The 24,069-nt window shown below is 36.1% G+C and overlaps 3 protein-coding genes across 8 annotated transcripts; 1 reads left to right on the top strand and 2 right to left on the bottom strand.

The window, feature by feature from the left end:
• The first annotated feature begins 354 nt into the window (after positions 1–354).
• LOC111805081 (uncharacterized) lies at positions 355–4,640 on the top strand. Its single transcript, XM_023689960.2, has 3 exons — positions 355–517; positions 767–1,139; positions 1,949–4,640. The coding sequence occupies exons 2-3, from the start codon at positions 784–786 to the stop codon at positions 4,455–4,457; spliced, it is 2,865 nt and encodes a 954-aa protein (XP_023545728.2). The 5' UTR covers positions 355–517; positions 767–783; the 3' UTR covers positions 4,458–4,640.
• A 181-nt stretch (positions 4,641–4,821) lies between these two features.
• Positions 4,822–8,414, bottom strand: LOC111805082 (DUF1997 family protein, putative (DUF1997)). Of its 3 annotated transcripts, none has more exons than XM_023689961.2 (8): positions 8,210–8,412; positions 8,045–8,132; positions 7,008–7,238; positions 6,151–6,259; positions 6,029–6,074; positions 5,668–5,753; positions 5,533–5,591; positions 4,822–5,235 (listed from the first exon to the last, which is right to left on the bottom strand). In XM_023689961.2, exons 2-8 carry the CDS (start codon positions 8,125–8,127, stop codon positions 5,118–5,120), a joined length of 732 nt encoding a protein of 243 aa, XP_023545729.1. In that variant the 5' UTR covers positions 8,128–8,132; positions 8,210–8,412; the 3' UTR covers positions 4,822–5,117. The 3 variants fall into 3 exon arrangements, with proteins under 3 accessions (XP_023545729.1, XP_086984512.1, XP_086984513.1); XM_087128386.1 differs by having other exon boundaries at positions 8,241–8,411; XM_087128387.1 differs by lacking the exon at positions 8,045–8,132 and having other exon boundaries at positions 7,008–7,234; positions 8,210–8,414.
• A 1,496-nt stretch (positions 8,415–9,910) lies between these two features.
• LOC111805051 (ubiquitin carboxyl-terminal hydrolase 26) lies at positions 9,911–23,255 on the bottom strand. Of its 4 annotated transcripts, XM_087128401.1 has the most exons (16): positions 22,952–23,255; positions 22,656–22,788; positions 22,258–22,356; positions 21,577–22,173; positions 20,616–20,871; positions 19,599–20,338; positions 19,360–19,468; positions 19,007–19,185; positions 17,688–17,972; positions 17,406–17,613; positions 16,609–16,677; positions 14,184–14,411; positions 13,004–13,267; positions 12,458–12,599; positions 11,269–11,463; positions 9,911–10,355 (listed from the first exon to the last, which is right to left on the bottom strand). In XM_087128401.1, exons 3-15 carry the CDS (start codon positions 22,335–22,337, stop codon positions 11,369–11,371), a joined length of 3,252 nt encoding a protein of 1,083 aa, XP_086984527.1. In that variant the 5' UTR covers positions 22,338–22,356; positions 22,656–22,788; positions 22,952–23,255; the 3' UTR covers positions 9,911–10,355; positions 11,269–11,368. The 4 variants fall into 4 exon arrangements, with proteins under 4 accessions (XP_086984527.1, XP_086984528.1, XP_086984526.1 ...); XM_087128402.1 differs by lacking the exon at positions 22,656–22,788 and having other exon boundaries at positions 22,258–22,418; XM_087128400.1 differs by lacking the exon at positions 22,656–22,788.
• Positions 23,256–24,069: the final 814 nt, after the last annotated feature.

The following is a 24,069-nucleotide window of genomic DNA, read 5'->3' as shown; positions in this document are numbered from 1 at the left end:
TCAATTTTATTCATTTTAGTTCGTTGGGTTTCATATAATGTTCTCAATATTATTATTATTTTTTTTTTAAATATCGACATTTTTATCAATGTTTTTACATACCTATGAATTCGACATTAACATAAACTGTCAATCAACATTTCAATTATTTCGTTAAAAAAATAAAAAACATAAAAAAAATAAATAAATAACATAAAAAAAATAAATAAAAAACATAAAAAAAAAAAATAAATAACATAAAAAGATAAAAGATAAAAGATAAAATGCCCTAATACAAATAGAATATAAATAATTTTAACTTTTTTTAAAAATGTAAATGATTTATTTATTTATTTAAATTTTAAACCTTGGTCGGGAATTAGGGAAGAGTCGAACCGAACCGGTTCGATTTCCGTACCACATCGACTTAGGCCCCTCGTTTTTCCAGGGTTTGGAGCGCCATTCCGAACGATTCTTTTTTCTTCCATCAGATCCAGAAGGAGTGACGACGGACAGACAAGAAGCATTCGAACCGCTGGTAACCCTAAATTTCACTCTTTGATTTTGGATCTCTTTCAATCTCTATATCTCATATTATTCTTGACAATAGCATATATTTCAATCATCGGAAAGAGATGGCGACGATTTTGAAAGAAATTCACTGAATTCGTTGAAATTCTTTTGCTTGCGATTAATTTTATTCCCTCTCGTAGTGATTGAATGGTTTTCTTTCCTGCTTGACGTTGAATGATTCGGTAGATCTTGACTGGGGTTGAATTCTTTTTAGGTTGGTGAAGCAGGGCGATGTATAACGGTATTGGGTTACAGACGCCGAGAGGGTCTGGCACTAATGGGTACATTCAGACAAACAAGTTCTTTGTGAGGCCGAAGACTGGAAAGGTTGCTGAAAACACCAGAGGATTCGATGAAGATCAGGGCACTGCTGGTGTTTCCAAGAAACCTAATAAAGATATTCTTGAACATGATCGCAAGCGTCAGATTGAGCTCAAACTTGTCATTCTTGAGGACAAGCTCACTGACCAAGGTTATACAGAGGATGAAATTTCTCAAAAGTTGAAGGAGGCTCGCGAGACTTTGGAAGCTGCTTCAGGTTCTGAGGAAAAAGATGGACCCTCCGCCATCGTACTTGCAGATAAGAAGTACGAATTTCTCTGATTATTGTTTTGGAATTTGCAAATATTACTCCATCATTATGAACTGTTGCACGTTTAACCACCGTTGCTGAATATTTGACAGCTCTGAAGGCGTTGGGAGTTCCTTTTTATGTTATTATTATTATACGAAATACTCGAATACCATTCTTTTGGTGTTTACTTTTTATTAATTGCTTGAATACTAAATTGGTCTGCTTATTGCTGCTCGTTTTCATCTTCTTGAATTGGAGGCTACTCCTCTTCTCCTCTGAATGACAAGAATGTAAGAGGATGGAATTTATTTCGTGAGAAATAATAACCCTACCAGTCTAGAATGGAGTGTGAATGAGAAGCATAACCTTTTTTATTGATTAAATGGAAAATGTGGAACTGGGAAGGATCGAAACTGTTTGTGAATAATGTATACGATAAGCTTCACTTGGTAAATTGCAAGTATTCATGATTGGTTGGCTTGCCTGTGCTTTTTGGCATCAGTTTTGCTTACCATGCAATCGATAATAAATGGTAATTTTCTTGAATGGTAGAATGAACATCCAGGTAGTAATATGGAGTGGTCTACGTCAACTTTCTTTATTAATTAATAATTTCATGGCTTTGTGATTTTCGTCCTTCATGGTATAATGCAATTTTGTTTTCCTTAGAAGGTCAATGAGAAAGGGTCTGACTACTTTTAATACTTATTATATTTCTGTTGATTCTGATCTTTTATCATACTAGTAGTTTTGTGCGTAGTGCTGTTTTCTTATTTTGTGTACGAAAGGGTTTTCTAAATGATGTTTTCCTTGATTGAGTAGGGTTTCAGATACTCAGTCTCACCAAATTGCTGCAAGAAAGGAGGAGCAGATGAAAACATTGAGAGCTGCACTTGGGTTGAGTTCATCGAACGATAGTGAACAAGTTACAGAAGGGATTTCTGATCCAACAAGAAATAGAAGGGAGGGTCAGAATGCTGATATTAAGCGACAGGAGAAGTCTGAGCATTCGTTTTTAGACAGAGAATTGAACTGGAAAAAGCATGGCTCTGAAGATCATAATGATGATAAGGGTGACAAAAAAAGGGTTTCAAAAGAGTTGAAAGGCCATCTGAAGGATAGAAGAAGGCCCAAGGACGATTCTTCTGATAACGATTCTGTTGGAGAGCATCATAAGGGAACCAAGAAGAATTTGAGAGATAATAGAAGGAATGATTCTGAAAGTGACTTTGAAAGTGATGATGACGAAAAATACAAAACCTCAAGGAAGTCGAAGAAAAATAGAAGGCATGATAGTGACGTTTCTTCTGATACTGATTCTGGTGGAGAGCGCAAGGGAACCAAGAAGCACTTGAGAGATAATCGGAGAGACGCTCCTAAACGTGACCCAGACAGCAATTTTGACCAGAAATATGCCACCTCGAGGAAGCATAAGAAAAACAGAAGGCATGATAGTGACGATTCTTCTGATACTGCTTCTGGTGAAGAGCGCAAGGGAACCATGAAGCACTTGAGAGATAGTCGGAGAGATGCTCCTGAACGTGACCCAGGCAGCAATGTTGACCAGAAACACCTCACCTCGAGGAAGCATAAGAAAAACAGAAGGCATGATAGTGACGATTCTTCTGATGCTGATTCTGGTGAAGAGCGCAAGGGAACCACGAAGCACTTGAGAGATAGTCGGAGAGATGCTCCTGAACGTGAGCTAGACAGCAATTTTGACCAGAAACACATCACCTCGAGGAAGCATAAGAAAAACAGAAGGCATGATAGTGATGCTTCTTCTGATACTGATTCTGGTGGAGAGCACAAGGAAACCAAGAAGAGCTTGAAGAATAATCGAAGAGATCTTGAAAGTGATACCGACAGTGACGTTGACAAGAAATACACCACCTCAAAGAAGCAGGAGAAAAACAAAAGTCGCGATAGTGATGATTCTGATTCAGATAGTGGTGAGTTTGGGATGGGCAGCCACAGGAAAGGATCTGGTAGACCTAAAAGTCAAAAGGTGATGAAGAAGCAAAGAAGCCGGAAACAGGAGTCCACGGATGAGTCCAATTCTGACAGTGGGATTGATGATAAAGGCAGGCAACTGAAGCACAAGAACCAGCATGGTAAAAGATATGGGGTAGATAGTGACAGCTCTGACCGTGACAGTTCTGATTCTGATGTAGGTCGAAACAAGAGTAAGCATCGATATCACAGCAAACGTGCAGGAAAGAGCAGGGTAGATAGTGAATCCGATTCTGAAAAGTTGAGAAAGCTTCCTAAGAAAGATGTTGGTAGACGCAGACATGAAACCGATAATGATGAAAGTGGTGATAACAGCTCTAGCAGTGATGAAATAGTGAAGAGGCGCAGAGATAGGAGGTACAATTCTGATGATAAATCTGAAGAAGGTGAATATTTTGGTAAAAGTGGCAAGAGAGCCACAAAAGGAACAATAGCTGCTAAAAGGAAACATGATGACAGTGATAAATCTGATGATAGCCAAGCAATTGATAGAAGGGGCAATGATAAACAGAAGAGAGCTAAGAAACATTCGTCTGGTGATGGTTCTGATGCAGATAAGGGAGTAAAATCAAGTGGTGGAGCTCGTGAAAGAGGAAAAGGGAGCTCGAATCATGCAGATGGTTTGGATGAGTCTGTGACAGCAGCTAAGAATACTTCGTACAAGTCTAGGAATGATTCACTCGATGAGTTCAACCGTGCAAATCAACAGACAATGAAAAGCAAGAGAAAGTTAGATGAAGGTGGTGAGGATGAGCAGCAGCCAGAAGCAAAGTCTCGAAGTCGAATTTGTACAAGAGAGTCAGATTTCCATGGAGACCCCAAGAAAGATTTCAAAAATGATTCTGAATCAAGTAGACGTGCACGAAGTGGTAGGTACGAAGAGGCGAGGGATGGCAGGTACAGGGAGGAACCCAAAATTGATTCTGAATCAAACACTAGATCACGCTATAGTGCACACAACGAGGATGATGACAGAAAGTCGACTCGAACAGGAAGCAGATATACTGAAGAAACAGAACATGGAAGTAGACATAATCACAAGGCTAATGAGTCTCACCACCGCAGTAGGACTGATCAAGATATTGAAGAGGGAAAAAGGCACAGCAGCAGCAGATATGAGGAGCATAGAGGGAGAAAGCATGAAAGGGATGAGGGTATAAAATCTAGCAGGGAAGCTGAAAGAGGGGAGTATCAACCAAGCAGCAGGCTGAGATCTGAGAAAGATTATGAAACTAAAGAATCTACAAGAGATAGGGATGATCCCAGAAAGAGGGCCAAATATGATTCTCGATCAAGCAGACGTGATACGTCATATTAGGGTCGGGTCCCTTATTCGTATTTGATAGCCGCCTATTATCTATAAACTCTAGAACTTGAATCATAATGCCTTGTCCGGAAGGTTTGTGTTTCCTTTTTTCTGTAATGAAAATGTATGTGAGACTAAGAAATTGCTTCTCCTTGAACTGGTTTGTTGCTGAATTGAAGTCGTCAGGTTTCAGAAGACTCGAGTTCTGAAGTAAATTTGAAAGCTGTACTGGAAGCGAATTCTTTTAGTAAGGCTCGACTTCCCATTCGAGTTATTTTTAGTTCCCATTCGAGTTATTTTTAGTTCAACAATGCGTGGAGTAACGAGATATTAGGGAGATATCGGCCTCTCACGCCAATACTCGACCCTCTTAACAGATTGAAATCAAGTTTTTGAATATATTACGAACACACGAACAACAGAAACGTCAGATACAAACTGTAGTTTTCATTAAATTCCTTGTTTTTGAATCACTAACTAAACAAGGTCTTGAAATTTCTCACTATTCTTCCCTTGTGTAGGCATGGGAGTTGGAGCCGAAGCTTAGGCATCAATGTACAATGTAGTACTGTACAGTGTAGGGGACACTTCCCCATAATTAACTATTGGTTCTTTTAAAGAAAGCTTCACTTAATCTAAAGCTTTTCTCTGGTAGCTTGAAAATGGAAGGCATCAAGAGATGGAGGCATGGGAATGATCTATCTGCTGCTGACTGATCCATTTTTCATAATCTTGCACTAATTGCCGCAGCAGCAGAGGTACAAGGTTGTCCAACAGAGCTTGTAACATCCTGTGTCAGCACAATTGTAACAATTGGTGCACAAACAAGAAAGAACATGAATTAGCCACAGCGAAAAGAAATTCAGTTTCGTTTTCCAAGGTCGTATCGAGTGTCTGTCTATCCAGTTAATTTCGGGTGGTACTCGACCAAAACTGAACTTGGAAACTAATTGCAAAAGGTGGTAAGAGCCTCGTCAGAATAATTTGACAACCGTTTCTAGTTATAGCTCATATGAATTTTTAGTCAAATTCAGAAAAACAAAAATTAAAGATTAGATCGTTATCAGCTGGTGTTCAAATGACTTACAAATTTCCAGGATTCTCAACCGCAGCTGTAGGCATCAGGGTGAAGGGAAGTGTATAAATCTGCATAAAAAGCATGAATTATTCAGCCTGTAGATGCTAACCAGTTGAGTATGATATTGATGATAAATATTAGAACCTCCAGAGATAGATTCAGCTTCACATCAACTTCCAGATAAGAATTTGAACCAACCGAGTCCCATGTCAAGTGATTAATCATCAAAGCTGCACATTTTAAAGCAATGATCAACTACAGTTTCTCAAGTATTTTATACTCTTTAGAGACATCAAATCTACAAACCAAGAGTACAACTAGATATATCTGGTAGCATTCGAACTTCAAATTTCTTATCCGAGAGCATATGCCTTATCCAATTGAATTATACTATCGACAGATCAATAATGCCTTATCCAGTTGAATTATACTATCGCACAAATCAATAATTCTCGTAGCTAATCAATAATCTTCGTAGTCAAATATCAGGGAAAGACCAGTTTACCCGAAAAGTGTTCGTTTTGGCGTTCCACCAATTCTGAACCTTCAAACTGCATATAAAATTTGAAGTTTCACCAATTTTGCAAGTTTCACCAATTCTGAACATTCAGAGACCAGAATACCCACCTTGCAAGAAAGCATCTCAACTGTAAAATCTTCATCTGTTGGGATCACTCGTAAATCCAGTGTAGGGGCAGCTTCAAAGTTCAAGAGTTGCAATTTATGCAGAGTGCATCTGCAAAAGAAAAACGCCAATCATTTAGCTGTAAGAGCTTTCCCTCAAGGTTTTAAAACGTCTCTACTAGGGAGAGATTTCTACACCCTTATGAGAAATGTTTCGTTTTCCTCTCCAACCGATGTAGGATCTCACAACCACCCCCTTGGAGGCCAACGTCCTCGCTCGCACACCACTCGGAACCTGGCTCTAATACTATTTGTAACAGTCCAAGTCCACCACTAGCAGATATTGTCCTCTTTGGACTTTTCCTTCTGAGCTTTCCCTCAAGGTTTTAAAACACGTCTACTAGGGAGAGATTTCTACACCCTTATAAAAAATGCTTCGTTCTCTTCTCCAACCGATGTAGGATCTCACAATCCACCCCCTTAGAGGCCAGCGTCCTCGCTCGCACACCACTCGGAACCTAGCTCTAATACCATTTGTAACAGCCCAAGCCCACCACTAATAGATATTGTCCTCTTTGAGCTTTCCCATTTGGACTTCTCCTCAAGGTTTTAAAACACGTCTACAAGGGAGAGGTTTCCACACCCTTATAAACAATGTTTCATTCTCCTCTCCAACCAAGAAGGGTAGATTGTGAGATCCCACATCGGTTGGAGAGATGAATGAAGATTCCTTATAAAGGTGTGAAAACCTCTCCCTAGCAGACACGTTTTAAAAACTTTGAGGGGAAGCCCGAAAAAGTCCAAAAAAGACCATATCGGTTAAATACTAATAGGATGAAGCTACCACCACTGAGACAGACCTGTATGTGTTAGCATCAAGTGACTGGAAACTTTTCAAGGCATTTTTGTTAATCATTGCTTCAATTCCTGAAGGGTGATTCAGGAATTCTCTGATATGATATGTCCTGCCTTCACGGCCACTGTAACTGGGCAGTTTGATCTTCTCCTTTCTTGTGACAGATAAGTTTGCCCTCTTCGTATTAGTCTCAGAATCGGTGGCCTTTGATACCTTAATTCCTTCAAATTTCTTCCTGAGTTCAAATAACCATTTAAGACCCAAAACAATGAAAAGATAAGCAAAAACTAACAAACTCTCTATTAGGAATCAAGAAAGTATAAGAAATATATTCAAATGACGTCAATATCTTCATTCGAATGGGTTTGTAACCGCCCGATCCCACCACTAGTAGATATTGTCCGTTTTGGCCCGTATCACCATCAACCTCACAATTTTAAAACGCATTTACTAGAGAGAGGCTTCCACACCCTTATAAGAAATATTTCGTTCCCCTCTCCAACCAATGCAAGATCTCACAATCCACTCCCTTGGGAGTCTAGCACACTCCTCGATGCCTAGCTCTAATGTCATTTGTAACAGCCCAAATCCACCGCTAGTAGATCTTGTCTGCTTTAGCCCGTTACGTATCGCCGTCAGCCTCACAGTTTTAAAACACATTACTATAGAGAGGTTTTCACACATTTATAAGAAACGTTTCGTTCCCCTCTCCAACCTTCTCCAACCCTCTCCAACCAATATAAGATCTCACGGGCCTTAGTACAAGTGTGTGAACAAAGTGATCATAGGTTTGAATCCCTTCTTCACTTGTTTAACTCGGAAAAGAAAAATTTTCCTCAAGTGAATGATTATATAGAATTTATACAAAGTTCAAGTAAGAGTTAAAAGAGAATAAACTAGATCGTGAGTACGATCGTCTTAGATACCTAGCCCTTTTACCTTTTGATCGATTATATATATCTATCAAACATCCTCTTAGGATCGTTTAGCATTTAGAGAGTGTTCGGATTAAAGTATGATTAAGCATAAACTAATATATACCTCGGGGAACTAAACTTGTGAGTAGCAAGCAATGGAAACGAGCCTTTTCCTTGCCCCAACCATTTGGTACCCAAAACCACCATCCTCTCTACAAACACATTTTCGCGAAATGAAATACAGTGAACAAATATGGAAGCCAAAAGAACAAAAGTAAGAATCAGGTACCAGATACAAGACAGAAACCATTTTTCTTCACCTTGGAGCGGAATTTCGTGCTCAGAATATCAATTATGCTCGGAACCTCACTTGGCCGGCGGAGAACGGCGACCGGAATTCTGAAGTGTGCGGCGGATTGCAAAGAACTGTCTAAATGAGAATTATGGAAATGGCGCTGAGAAAAGCAAATTGAGGGAGTCCATATCCAGATGATGCGATGAATTATGGGGAACACGTGGCGGCTGTTTGTAAGCTGAATCCCTTATTTTTCGATCGTACGGTCGCCCGGAAAATAATTTAAATAACATTTTCTAAAATAAAAAAAAGTGGAAATTACTGCGTAATAGACCTCTTTTTTATCCATTTTTATTTTAATTTTTATATAATGATAACATTATATACTATTTTTGTTCTAAATTTCGAGCACAACTCAGTAAATAAAAATACTAATTACCTTGTCGATAGATCAATCCATTTATAATCGCTAACTATAATTCAATTTATTAAAACATATATAATTAATTAAGAGGTCAGAAATTCGAATTTCTCTATCACGTTCCTAAACTAAAAAAATAATAGTGATCAAAACATAATGGTTAGCATAAGTATAGTTCGACTAGCAAGATTTTTATTATGTTCTTGAGTAGAGGTTTAAGTTTTTATTAGAGGTGCTCATGAGTTGGGTTGGTTCGAGCTTTTTAAGTTATTTATTCAATTTTTTATGTTTAATAAAAATAAAATGTTAGATTGTAAAACATACGTTTATTTATTTTCAAATATTAAATTAAAATTTGTTACTCAATTTCAATATATATTAAAAAAAAAATTGTTAGAAGAATAAATAAAAAATAAATACTTAGGAAATTAAATATAATATATATATATTCCACTAAAATTACTCTAAAGCTCATAAGCTTTGGTATTATTATTATTTTTTTGTTTTATAATTTTTGCTTTTGGAAAAAAGATTAAAATTAACTAAAAGTATTTATATAAATTAATTAATAAATAGAAACTTAAAATAAATTAAAACTAAGTTAAAAATATTTAATTAATAGAGACTTAAATGCACTTAAATTAATTTATAATATTTATATCAATTAATTAATTGATAGAAACTTAGAAGCAACGAAAAATAATTAGAGGGTGCATTTCTCTCCTCTTTATTCATCTCTAAAGAGATAATAAAACCTATATGGTAATTACCTAGATTTTAAAACGTCATAAACTAGGCTTAAACTGAAACCACCAAAAAGATAATAAAATCTATTTGGTAATCTATTGTTGAATGTAATCATGAGACTCGAGTAAAGATGTTCATTTAACTCTCTCGACGGGACGAAAAATTTCTATTTAAACCGAAAATAGAAATAGAGTGGAAATAGATTTTTCTCTATTAGCTACACGTGATCGATCTTTGTCTCCGTCCTAGCCCAAATCCCTGCTTCACTTATATATATAATCCTACATGAGATACCCAATCTCCACGAAAATAAATGGAAAATCACCCGTATATAATCCCTAACCAAATTTAACATCAACTTTTCTTGACACTAACATTGTGACCCTTTTTTGAAGAACTTTGAAATAATGCTTTAAAACCCAACTCAAGTTCATGTTTTTCTTTTCCACAAAGTACGAACCTACCCTGAAATTCAGACACAATCTAACTCGAGTTCATGTTCTTCAAACAACATGATTCAACATGTCTTGAATCATTAAAAGAGTATATCACATTATCGCATTCATAAACATAATTTCAATCTCTCGAAGTTGAAGCACACCTGATAGAAAATCTTCGTCCTTGTCGGGAGGTCCACTCGGTGGGACGAGAACAACTACAAAGCAATGGTCCTCCTGAAATCTAGCAGAAGAAAGAGAGACTTGGACACTGTAATGTGCATCATTACCGTAAACATTCTATACATCATGTAAAGGAGAAATCAGCAAATTCAAATGTTCTTGATATTTTGAACATGATATACAGCCACCCAATGTACGTGAAGGTAAAAACTAAAGACTAGTTCTGTGGTTGGGGCTCAACCAAATCCTGTAGCGTAATTTTCCGTTCGATCGTCGGTAGCATCGTCCAGTGAATCCGAAAGCAGTGTATCCCACAGTCCATTTCATGGCTTCCTTCCCTGACAAAAGTGTTCTGAAAATGATAGCAGAGACCTTAAGAAGGTAAATACATAAGCAGTATGAACAACACAACTAACTTGGCTCCATAATGGATGTTTTGAGAGAATTTCATGCATAGTTTCAATAAGAATGGACTGGAAATTCGAGCAGTTCGGTCCAACCAATACACTAAGTACGATTTCTCGAACAAAAACGAAAGGATAAACAGCATAGCCTTGACAAGATATGACTAAAAAGCAATGCAAGAAGATTATAAGATCCTAAATAAGATGGAAACCCTTCAAAGTGATTCAAAGATTTGAAATATTAAGAATATGAATGTCAAATGGCAACTGTTCTTATTTTTCTTTTTCACTTTTGCAGCAGATAACAATGGAGTTCAAATAAGGTTAATTACAAGTTTGGTCCCTAAACCTTAACCTGTGTGCTTGTTTGGTCCTCAAATTTTGACATTTGCGTCTATTACGTCTTTAAACTTTCAATTTTGTGTCAAATAGGTCTCTAAGTCTTAACCTATTCAACATTTCTTAAACATCACGAACATATTAGACATGAAAATTGAAAGCTCCGAGATTGATTTAACATTTGTAAAGTTCAAGATCAAATAAACATGTCCCCAGCGTTCATTGTGTTCATTTCGTTTAAGCATAAAGTGTTAATACATCACGATACAAGCCAAGCTAAAACCAAGGGCCATTAACCAATCCTTGAGTGTCTAGATATTCTTTCTTCGGATGAGAAATCATTCAGAAACTAAAAAGATCATGAACAGCCTAATACAAAAAAGGCTTCCAAACAAGGTTGGCCAAAACAAACTATATTAAACTGTGGGTTCCAGTTGTGTAGCTGAAAACAAGATTGACGACTAGTCTAGCACAATAAAAACCGAACAAGACGTGAAACGAAATGAAAAAGGTGAAACTTACATCAAAATGCTGAGGATAATCCAATAGTTTTTCCTTGATTATGAACATCTACAAAATTTTGTAAATACAGGCAGCAGGCGCCCTCAAGTTTCAGTGCTTCTTAAACAACTTCAGATGAAACGTTTGCAGCCAAAAGCGTTCCACGAAACCCTTCCTCGGTATGTTGCATGTTCATTTTGGGATCAGAAAGCTCATCTGTCCATCACCAAGCATACAAGTCAAGGACATTAACGACCACTTTTTTTTTTTTTTTAAGATATGAAACAAGAAAGCTCCAAACTTATTGAAAACCTATGAGAATGCTAAGAGAGTTGTAAAATGCATTGTCGATAATTCCAGGCATAAATGGGGTAGTACAACAATGCACTATTTTGTTAGAAGATCGCGATTCGCTGCAGTAACAGACTCCGCCAAAATAACAGTCACTCAATGTCTACAGTAAGCCATCAAAAAGCCCCAAAAAAGTTTAATAGATGCAGAAGCTACCAGTTACATAATTGTGATGGTGTGAGATCTCACATCGATTGGAGAGGGGGACGAAACATTTTTTATAAGGGTGTGGAAACCTCTCCCTAGCAGACGCATTCTAAAACCGTGAGGCTGACGACGATACACAATAGGCCAAAGCGGACAATATCTACTAGCGGCGGGCTTGGACAGTTACAAATGGTATCAGAGCTAGACACTGGGCAGTGTGCCAGCGAGGAAGCTAGGCCTCTAAGGGGAGTGGGTTGTAAGATCCCACATCGGTTGGAGAAGGGAACGAGTGCCAACGAGGACGCTAAGGCCCCGAAGGCGGGTGGATTATGAGATCCCACATCGGTTGGAGATAGGTACAAAGCATTCTTTATATGGGTGTAGAAACTTCTCCCTAGCAGACGCGATTTAAAACCGTGAGGCTAACGGCAATACGTAACGAGCCCAAGCAGACAATATCTGTTAACGGTGGCTGTTACAGATTAGGCTAGATCACAAGAGGCATTTTATATTATTGATATTATTGATGGGTCCTAAGTGAATAGAGCTTATCCAAGAATTCGGTGAGCAGGCAGACATATAGAGTTAGTGTATCTAAAATCACCTAAATGGAGAACACTTATCTGCTCCAAACCAACATCAAAAGAAGAAAAACCTTGCATGATTTAGACTTGAATTTATACAACAATTTGAGCAAGAAAATTGAAATTACCAGCAATATCTCGATGCTCATGAATCTCCGAATCCGTTACCCATAGTTTATCCCCAGGAAATATATTCTTGTCTGCCAAAGTATCCGTTTCTCCATCGATAATCCTATTACCCTTGCGAAGTATCTGGTTTTCCTTCACAACCTGCAGAAACAAGTTTTCCACGTGAGTTCGAAACATAAAACGTCATAATTAATTTCCTATTTTTGAGTTCGTACATACCGTCTTATCATTTTTTCGAAACACAAACAGTCATAGCATAAACATAACAGACTGCTTTAGAAAATAGTCCAAAGCTTGGTTCACCAAAATGCAAGTTCAAAGAAAAAAAAAACTAAGTTTTCCCCCACATAATGCCTTATAAGATCCAGAAAAACAGACTATCTCTGGGTCTGTAGGCTTATCATTTGTATAAACACATGAATTAACATAAAATAAATAAATATTTGGGCACACGATTCAAGCATAGACCATGAAAGATGGTTTCAGAAAACCAAGTTTCAGAAAACCAATTCAAGCATCATATCCATCTGTTGTGCAAAGCTTACCCCAAAACATTCCCATATCATCATTTTTAGCTGGTATACTGAAGTTGAACCAGATACTTTCAGATTAACAAAATTCCCGGAATTTGTCTTTCTTGCACGCTTTGAGATTCGGCGATCTGGATCAAAGGTGGATTCGGGAGCTTCCAAAATTGATTTTGGCGCTTCCTTCCCCCGGGAGAAATATACACAAATATCTTCACCAATATAATTTAGTTTCTGCATTAGCTCGCAGCTTTCTTGTTCTCCTATACATTCTTCACATATCTGCTCGATTGACAGACCACTTTATTAGGACCAATTAAGCAAGCAAGATTTCAAGTATCAAGGCAACAACTTAAATATCGCAAGGTAGTTGAGAAATTCAAGCCCTGTTCATATCTAATCCAAAACAGTTTTCTTTCTTTAAAACCTATCAATATATAATTAATAGATGATTTATATTGAGGGAAACAGACGACTTCTTCAAGGCAAAGAAAGGGAGATAGATCATTTTATGGTTACTTCGAGCTTTAATTATATCTGTTGAACGCATATTCGCTGAACCCAATGAATTTGAAAACGTACAAGAGAACCCAGATTACCTACCAAACAGGCCACGCTAAATATAAAAATATTTTCAAAGAAGAAATACTTTCTAAATTCCACTTCCAAGTTCCAATGGTTTTATGTCCTCCAAGTTCCAATAGGTTTTATGTTTTGCTTCCATTTGTTTGAGTTTTATAATAACAAATGTTTTTGACATTTGGATTCGTTTTTTTGTTGCTACTTAGACTAATTTACTTGTCATTTGGGATGTTTGCGTTTTTTGCATTTATTGCCATCATGGTTGTTTTAACAAAGTTTCGTTAAGATGACTATTTCTTTTAAAGAATAATAAACGGAAAAAAGACATCCATGGGGAACCCAATCCCCACCAAAATAAATGAGGAATTTTGCGGGGTGGCGAGGATGGGGATGGGGAAGGCTTCGCCGTCCCCACCCGGTTCCATGGACATATCTAGATATTTGGTTGTAGCAATTGAAGAACTTTTTGGAATGTTTTAAGAAACCTGTTTGAATTTTTGTAGTTTGTTTGGTTTATAATTTCTTCTATGTGTGTTTTCTCTCAAAAGCTATAGAAACTATATAAAAAATACAACTAACCCTAACAAATGGAAATAGATTTAAGGTTCAAGGTTACCTCAGGATCAGTCTTAAGTATTAGTTGTTTGAAGTCCCCATTACTAACTTCATCATTGGAACTGAGATTCTCTTCAGCCATTGACTTCTCTTTGGAGGATCCATTCATATCATTCCCTACACAACTACTTGACTCAATCACGGCAGAGATGCCGCGTGCCTCGCTACCTTTCCACTCTTCACAGAAGAATTTCCAGTCGTTCTCTGAAATGATTGTTAAAACATCTGCCTAAAATTGAGGGAACAAAAAAGAAAGACGTAAAAAGATATGAAATTTTAACGGAAACATTTTTTTTACTTCATAAGATTTATAATCACATTATTCACCATGAAGGAGAGTAAATTTCAGAAATTGTGTTAGAGAAGTCACAGTAAATTACTACAAAAAATGAGAAAATCAATTTTCACCTCTAAGCTTGTCAAGTTCTATCAATTTTAACCAATAACTTTCAATTTCATCAAATTTTACCTCTTAATTTTAACCTTGAGCTTTAAATAGTGTTGCAATTTTGACCCTTTGACAAGTTCTCGTTCCAAATATCATTAAAAGAAATTCTCTTATAAGTTCAATGAAGGTTAATAACAACCGAGTTCAGAGTCATGTGATTGTCTATGTAATCAAAGAATGTTTTAAGATAATATTAATAAAAGAATAATAAATCAAACTAAATATATATGTATATATCTATATCTATATATATATATATATATATATATATATATATATATATATAAAGGAACCCTATGGTGCAACATCATCAGAGCCTTAATATGGAACTTTGGTTGGAAAGGAATACTCATATTTTCAACAACTCAATGGACTCTTTTGGCTAAGTTGAAGAGTTTTTTGTAACCCTCCCATGGGCTTTTGGGATATTATCTCTTGTTTGTAGATTTCATTTGTATATGACCTCTTGTATATTGTATTTATGGCAAAATTAATATAATTACTCCCGAACTTTCAAAAGTTTCAATAATACCTTAAACTTTAAAAAAGAAAAAAACTAAAAAATACTCTTACCAATAGTTTTGGATGGAAACCGTTAATACTTTGTTTAAAAAATACCCTTGAATTTTCAAGTGTTCAAAAAAATATCCTTGAACTTTCCGAAGTTTGATTAATACCCGTGAACTTCTTTAAAAAAAAATATCAAAAGCACCCTTTAACTTTTTTTAAAGTTAAAAAAATACCATTACTGTTAGTACCACGTTTCAAATATACCCATGAACTCTCAAAAGTAACATTAATATCCTTTATTAAAAAGAAAGTATTAAAAACTTACTATCATTAGTAGGTGGACAAAAACCGTTTATCTACACCTCATAGATTATCTTCCTCTTTGATTTTCTCTCTCGTTTACTTCAACCTATGACTCAACAATTCCTCATTCCTTATCTTTTGTCGGTTCTTGAAGACCCACTTAATCCCTTTTGTTTGTTCCTCAATCTCTAAAATTTCCCACATTTCTCTTCTTCTTTTTTTTTTCCCTCTCTCTCTCCTTACCTATCAAAACTTTTAGTAAAAAATGAGAAATTCTCTCCTTTATGAGTATTTCCAAGCATGAATATAAAAAACTTCAACATCCAAATAGACAATTTGTTTTCAAGTTAATTATTTCCCAATTCAAGCTAATCTTAATGAAATTGGATGTTAAAGTTTCTTATGTTTATGTTTGAAAATGCTCATGTATGAGAGAGCCCATCTTTTCTATTTAAAGTTTTGATATTGAAGAAGAGAAAAGAAAAAGTAATGGGAGAAGTTCTAGAGATTGAGGAATGAAATCAGAGAATCAAGAGTGTATTCAATAATCAAGGAAAAGAATATGAGAAATGAGAAATGGTTGACTCATGGGTTAAAAGTAGAGGAGAGAGATTATATCAAAGATGGAGATGATCTGTGAAGTGTAGATACACGGTTTCTGTCTAAATACTAATGGCAATAACTTTCTTAACTTTTTTCTAAAATTTTAAGGGTGTTTAATGCTACTTTTGAAAGTTCATGGATATTTTTGAAACGTGATACTAACCGTTCCGTTCATATACTAACGGCAAATGTATTTTTGAACACTTTAAAAAAACTTAAGTGTATTTTTGAAGTTTCTAAAACTTTTCAAGTGTATTAACGAAAATTTGAAAGTTCAAGGGTATTTTTGAAACAAAATATTATCGGTTTCCATTTAAAATAACGATAAGAGTATTTTTGAAACTTTGTTGAAAGTTAAGGATATTGTTGAACTTTTGAAAGTTTAGGAATATTTTTAGATAAAGTACAAAGTTGAAGAGTATTTTTATTAATTTAACCTTTTATTTATCTATGAACTCATCATTTCTTCCCGAAAAGTAATAAATAATATATATAAAATAAAATAATGTTGCAAGCGAAGGAGAAAATATTGCATTCGAATAAAGTTGTGAAGTATACTTACAGTGGACTTCTGCTGCACCGTACCACGTTTGCAGATCAGGTCAGGAGGCCTTTTAAGGAGGCGTGAATGCTGCATCCAAATACACATACATAAGTCAAATTGCAGCAATTATTCAAAAATTAGAAGGAAAAAACTCATAAGAGCTCAAACTAAGAGAGTGATAAATCTGAAACAAAAATAAATGATTTTAAGATCAATAGAAAAACATTTAGAACCATGCTTCACAATCACGGTGAAATTGAGCCCGGGGAATTTTGATACGAAATAAGGTGTCTCAATCATGCCACAAAAACTTCATGGTAGATCCCAAGATTATACCATACATGTTTGGATTTAGGGAGGTTTTATTGTATTTTTTAATTTTAAAGTTTTAAGTATAATTAGTTAATGGTCATTATGGTATTAAGGCTATAAATAGTCATTCACGTTGTTGCTTTCGTAGGAAGATTTTGGATATTAAAAATGAAGTTTGCATATTATGCTTCTTAAGTTATGAGCTTGTTCCTTTACCTTTCTTGTGTTTAGATTTGCATGCTAGAGTCATTCAAGATCTTGATTCGAATCACGAGTTTTCTTTACTTTTGATCTTGATCATCAAGGTAATTCACTCCAAAACTTTCCCTTGGGTGGATTTCTTATCGTTTTTGGGATTCTTAGATCAAATCCTAAGAGTTTCATATCAAGGGTATAAAAATTTAAATAATCAAATGACACCATGCATTATGAATGCTGCCTAAAATGAGTTCAATGGAGAATTAATAATCGAAAAATCTCAAGAAGTCAGTAAGTCACATTACCTTTTCACACCTCAGAAAATTGATCACGCCATCCAAATCTTCAGGCTTCTCTACAAATGAAGCACTCTTTCCACTTGCATTGATGTAGTTTCTCCACTTTGAAAGCCATGAGGTAGGCACCAAATAATACTTGCAGTGCAGAGAAAGCGGAATGAATTTTCCAACGGCTAACCTTTCATGATTTTGTCGCTGTTTAAGCTTCACTCCTCTGAAAGATAAAAAAAGGTTAGGCAATTCTTCAAGTAAATCAAATATAAGTTCACTCGAACGTAATGAAATGACCTTATTGAATCTTCCATGACTGCCACTTCAGATAACTCCTCACTGCACAGAGAACACTGTCGTGCATCTGAGGGAAAAGTTGGAACCCCTATAGGATCATCAGGTTTTAGAGTAATAGCATCTTCATGTAAGAAACACCAGAGATCTTCTGGAACCAGGACTCGCTTAGCTCCAGTAGCTTGCTCGGGCAAAAGTTGTCCATGAGGACACCTGATTGAGGCTGTCGGATCTGCATCGGCTTCAGAAGGAGCATCAAGAATTTTCCTTTTAACCCACTGTTGCAACCTACAAGCATTATAGAGAAGCATGAGTGATACATGGGCTGCACAGTATAACTCAGAGATCAAGGGAACTATATAGAAGTTTGAGACAACAGTAATAGACAACAGCACTGTGGTTTAAATTAGGGTGATTGATGTCTACATCTCCATCATTTGGTTTCTCTACAGGCCCTTGTATGGAGCATAGACATCTTCAAAATGAAGAGCCTCCTTGATAAAATAGTCAAATTGGTATATACTTTGGGGAGGACTTTCAATTGGGGATGCCTCTTTTTCTACCACTTTACCTTAAAATTTCGGTTTTGATGAAAACCAAGAACCTAAAAGTCAGTCACATCTGGAATGCTGATTCTTCTTTCTGGGGATTCAGATTTAAATAGAAACTCGAAGATCGAGAAGTTGTGAAGTAGATTTCTCTAATGTAGATCATGAACGATTCCGTCTTCATCACTTTCAGGATAGATGGCTTCTTGCTCAAGACTCACAGCTAATCTGAAGTCTTGATTGCAACGGGGATTTGGGAAAATTCCCATCCAAGGAAGGTCAGGATTTCATATGGAAGTTTCTTTAATTTATATCTAATACTCGTGATAGTCTAACATAAGTATACGAAAAGATATCTCTCTCCAAACTAATATGCTGAGCAAAAGAACCAAAGAAACTCAAGACCATCTTTTCCTTAATGGCTTCTAATTATAGCATAATTTTTTTGTTCTTTCAATTGACACAGTTCTTCTCAGTAGTATCATTGACTTGCTGCATATAAGTTTCAATCATAAACCCTTCAAAGCTGAAGCCTAGACAATCTGGATGAATCTAATCCATTTCTATGTCCTATTGGATTTTATGGCTTCAAAGAAACCATAGAAGAAAGGAGAAACAAACATGGTTGTGAGAACAGCAGAATTGCAGATAAGAATAAATCAACATTTAACAAGGCCACAGGTGTTTAACACTCAAGCAAGAAGCAAGTTCATTTGCTAACGAAGCATCAGCTAATCAGCATGACAAGAAAATCCAAGAATTTCGAAACAATACCATGTCCTAGAAACGATATATGTTCCATTTGGATAACTGCCCGAAAGTGCACTCAACGCAATTTCTTTCATTGATATTCTTCGGTCCCTGTAGCCGTCAGCGCAAACTACATTTTGAGCACCAGCAATAAGGCAATCCATACAGATATCTTCATTCGTCAGTTTGGGGCCCCCACCATACTAAATTTTACAAGATTGCAGAAAGAGAAGTCAGTCATACGAAAAAGACGAATTCAGTGCTAAAATAACATCGAGAACAGTGTATGTACTAAGGATCACACAAGGATGAAACCCTAAGGCCAAGGAGAGATATACAATGTGTAGAATTCTTGATAGAACAATTGAAGCACATACCTTGGAGAACAGCTTGTCCCAAGCCTTGATGGACAATCTCTTTATGCAGGTAACCTTTGATATCGGAACTTTTCCATGCGAACACTGTATAGGCGAATTATCAAGAATGCTGCAAACCATAAAAAAGTAGTGTCACAAACAAGCGACAATAGCTTCATTTATGGCCATCAAGCAAGCAACAAGGACAAACCTTAGAACAACTTCAAAAGAAAAAGAACAAATATTATTTATGTACTTACGGTGGGGAGACCTTATCAGCCCACTGGCGAAGCCAGTCTATGGAAATCCAACAAAAGGGTTCCTCAAGTGAGTGAACGGGGGCTTCAGAAAGAATTGATCGGACCTCCTGTCTTCGATCATTGATAAAGCCCAGTTCAACTTTCTTCTTTGATTCATATTCTTGGCAAGCTATAACAAAGGATTCATTTAAACTACTTATCTCATCACACAGATGTGATGGAAGAGACAAGCCATCCTGGAAAGGAACCATGTTGCCTTCTACTTCTTTACTATCAGCATTAGAGCTAGTAACTTTTTTTGTGGTCTTCCCAGTGCCTCTTAAATTATACATCAACATATAGGCATCATTAGATGAAAAGATGTCAGTGGAACAACAGGTACCGGTCTCTGATGATTGCTGAACCCCATTCGTTGGATTCCCTTCAACAGTAACATTTACTTCTTCCTTGGAAGCTAACTCGGCTCTAACAGATTTAGAATTAGCATTTGATGATTTTTCTGCAAACGGATGATGACCTAATTTTGAGACATTTTCGTCATCAAATTCCCACCACTGCCCTGTGTTTTCATCCTTGATGTGAGCTACGTAATGGCCACTGTTGACAGCGGTACCTTTATGAATCAGAACTGCTGACAAATCATATATTGATTCAGACTGAGAAGATTCAGCTAGCCTGTCCCGCATATCCAACACTCCAGGAAAAGAAAATGCAGATGTGATTTTCTTCTTCGTTGTAGTCTGCTGACACAAAGCAACAATAACAATCAAACCCAAAGGAGGAGTTAGAATGGAAAAAGAAACAAAAATAAAAAGCGAAAATCGACCGTACAAAACTTATATCACCCGCCAAATGTTTTTTAAAGATCTTCTCACAATTGTGAAAACTAAGAAGGAAGTTCAATAAATGGTTATACTTGACAGAATGAACCAACATGAAAACACATAAACTGGTGATTACTTCTCAAATGACATTAGTTACTGAGAGCCAGTAAAGAGATGTGATGATTTTCAGTACCTTTGGAAGAAAAATACATCGCTTAAGCTGAAAATTTAGAACAGGGGGCAACGTACGTAGCTTGATATTGCGTGTAGCATTAACTCTGGATCTACATGACTCACAAAAGTATTGATTATCACCATGAAGCTCTTCCACACTAAGATAATCATTTAAACTTTCATCTAAGCTTTTCAAGCCCAGAACATTCAACTCCAACTCATAGAAGTCCTCCATTTTGGAAGAGGCTTCTGAATCTTTTCCGCACTGTGAGCACCTAAATATGAAGTCAGGATATCATTATCAACTTAAACTTAAATCACCGGAAACCTAGAATAAATTGTGCAAAGAAGTAGGGAACAATATTTTGGGGGATTGTTTATTTTTTTCCTTTTGATAAGAAACATAGACCATATATTGAAGAAAAGGCCATACAAAGAGAAATGTACAAGCCACCTAATTTTCAGAAAATGACATAAATCAATGCTCTATGCATAAAATTAATCAGTAAAATTTGTGTCATAGCTTCATAAGAGGCATAATAGACTGTAGACTAGCTGAACAGAGAATCAGTGACCAACAAATTGAAAATTGAAAGGCGGCAGCAGCTAGAACCCAAAGTGATGTATCCTTTCAAAATAAATAGGCACCAACCATTTTCAAACTAAACTCACTGGTTCAACCAGACGAGCCGAGCCAAAAACACACAACATAGATACATTCATATCTAACAAAATCAACAGAAAGAACTGACCATCAAATGAATTATACAGTACTGGAAGAAACAAATATGATCCAGTGAACGATTAAACTTAAAAGCATACAACAGTCTACACTTGACAAAATGAGATATGAAGATATGAGAGGATGTATAATCGATCAAAAAGTAAGAGAAGAACGAGAATTATGGAATAATAATGCAATCACAATATTAATTGGTAAAGCTATTCAACTCGACTCTGGTAAAATAAATTCTACTTACGTAGTTACATGAGACACGCTTCCACGGAAAAGATCTTGAACGATAGTTTTTGCTTTAGAAACTTTTGAGTGACTTAAGCAATGTTCCAGCAGAGAAAGAAGCAAAGTCAGGAACTCGTGACTATCCTGCTGGACTCCATTATCTAACTCCAGTGTTTTTATGAAAGGGAATGAATCCACAAAAGCCAATTTACTGGCATGGAGGAGAGCAAAGAGACGTACAAGCTGATCTAGAACCGGATTTTGTTTCAGAACGTCTGACTCAACCGAAAATATGCCTTCCCTGAAGCACTTGTTCATGTACAGACACTGAAGGATGCTATTAGCATAGCATGTTGCACCAAGATTTGTAAGACCAGCAGGAAAGTCAGGAGAAGTACGTTGATCCTTGGAAGGATCTGAACCAAATGCTTGCACAATTTCTGAAATCTTTTGCCATAAGCCAACCTTCCTGCTACCAGTAGGAGGTGGAATCAACCCACAGAAACAATTTGGGTTATCCTTATTATTCACCCGGCATCCTTGACAAGTCGGCTTCCATATCATATATAGCTGATTGATGTCATCATTGGTTATTGCCCCAGATGAGTGAATTTTCCTGTAAATGATTAAACTTGATTCAGAACTCCTTAATACAGGCTACAAATCCGTGCAAAAGAATGGAAAACAAAATCATTATTACCTCAATAAATCAGAACTGTTATCAGCATTGTACTCTTGTTTATGCCTTTTGTTCTTACTACGTGTCGTCGGCCGGCTCATCCTTGAAGACAAACTAATTCTGGGTACAGAACAAAACACCCTTTCAACTCAATGTAGCATTCATAACGTAGAATGAGTTACCTTAGCCAACATCAAAACAGAAAAGTGATAAAGAAATGAGATTATTAGCAACCAAAACCAAAACTCTGCTAGAGCAAAGAAAGAACACGCGGGGTTGAGTTCCTTAACTACATCGACAATCTTTCATGATATTCTTATCTCTTTCAAAGGGGGAAAATCCCTTAGACAAACAACTTCACCCATGGAGGTCCATTTTGACAAAATCAACAATAAATGAGGGGGAAAAAAAACACCCACCTGAACAAAGCAAACCTATATCGAAATAGAGTCCTTATAAAGGCCCCCCACCTGTCACACCGAGTAAATTTCCTCGAAAAGCACAGATGAAAACAATTTCCAATGGCACAAACAAAACAACACCCACAACATTCTGCAGTTCAAAATTAGGGGAAAATATGCGAGAATCAAATGGCATAGACTAAAGAAACGAATTGGGATTTTCGCCCACGAAACAAAAACCCACAAAGAAAAAAGAAATCCCAGTTCCATCAAAAGAGTGAAGACGATCCGAAGCAAGAACTTGAAGGGTTTACCAGGAAGTGAAGAAGCTTGACGCGAGCTGAAGGGAGAAGAAGATCAAACGCAGAACAACATGAAATCAGGAGAAAAACAAAAGCTGTAACCCGGTGATCGGAGCTTACGGGCAACAATTGATTCGATTAATCTGTGGAGAAGGCATTTTGTGGCATTGTTTACTGTGATTAGTAATCAGAGGAAAAATTGGTGAGGAGAAAGAAAAGAGAGAGAGGTTGCAGGGTCTGTAAAGGGTGAGGGGTCAGACGGGTCAGAAGAACAGAACGGACTTCAGGAGAGAGAGAGAGAGAGAGAGAGAGAAGGAGAGAACTGTAAATTTATTTTCCATTTTACATTTTCTTTTATAAACTCGGAGTTTGGAGCCTTCCAAACATGGTTCGGGTCGGGTCGGGTCGGGTCATTTCCGTTTCACCGTCTTACCATTTTGATAATTACAAATTATTGGTTCAAGTTATTTATTTACATTTTTTAATGAAAATAAATTATTCATTTATTTATTTCCAAATATAATCCAGTTTGAAAATTTACTTTTCAAAAAATTACTTTTTAGTGAATAAATAATTGAAAAACTAAGAGTTATTTGCACTTTATTTGTAAATAGATGGTCATTGTAATTATAGTAATAAATATTTACTCGTTATTTTATTTATTTTTTAAAAGAGTGATGTTATTACGAGAAAACCAAATAATTATTATCTTATAAAATTAAATTGTTTTTTTTTTAGTTGGATTATTTAAATTAAATTGGTTTTTTTTATAAAGAAATTAAATAATTTAAACATTGGGAATATTGAAATGGGGGAATATATTGCTGTGTAGAACATGTTGCACGTGATCTGGCTAAATAAATTTGGTAAGTTAATAAATAATAAGTCATTTTTGGTTTATGTCGTTTTTTTAAATAAAGTAAATAAAAAATATTGAGGATGTACTTCTAAATATTTGTACATTTTTTTAGACTTAATTTAATTGTATGAGTTGTGAATTTTTTCAACGCTCAACCCAATTTAACCATAAAAATTTTAGTTGAGTTGGTTCAGTTACTCGAGTTATTTATTCAAATTTTTATTGTTAATTTTCATAAAACATCTATTTTTATTTATTTTTAAATATTTAA

Source organism: Cucurbita pepo, chromosome 11, assembly GCF_057944985.1.
Source record: "Cucurbita pepo subsp. pepo isolate OVF chromosome 11, ASM5794498v1, whole genome shotgun sequence".
Taxonomy (NCBI): Eukaryota; Viridiplantae; Streptophyta; class Magnoliopsida; order Cucurbitales; family Cucurbitaceae; genus Cucurbita; species Cucurbita pepo.
The sequence above is the reverse complement of the archived record's forward strand: the minus strand, read 5'-3'. Positions and strand labels throughout refer to the sequence as shown.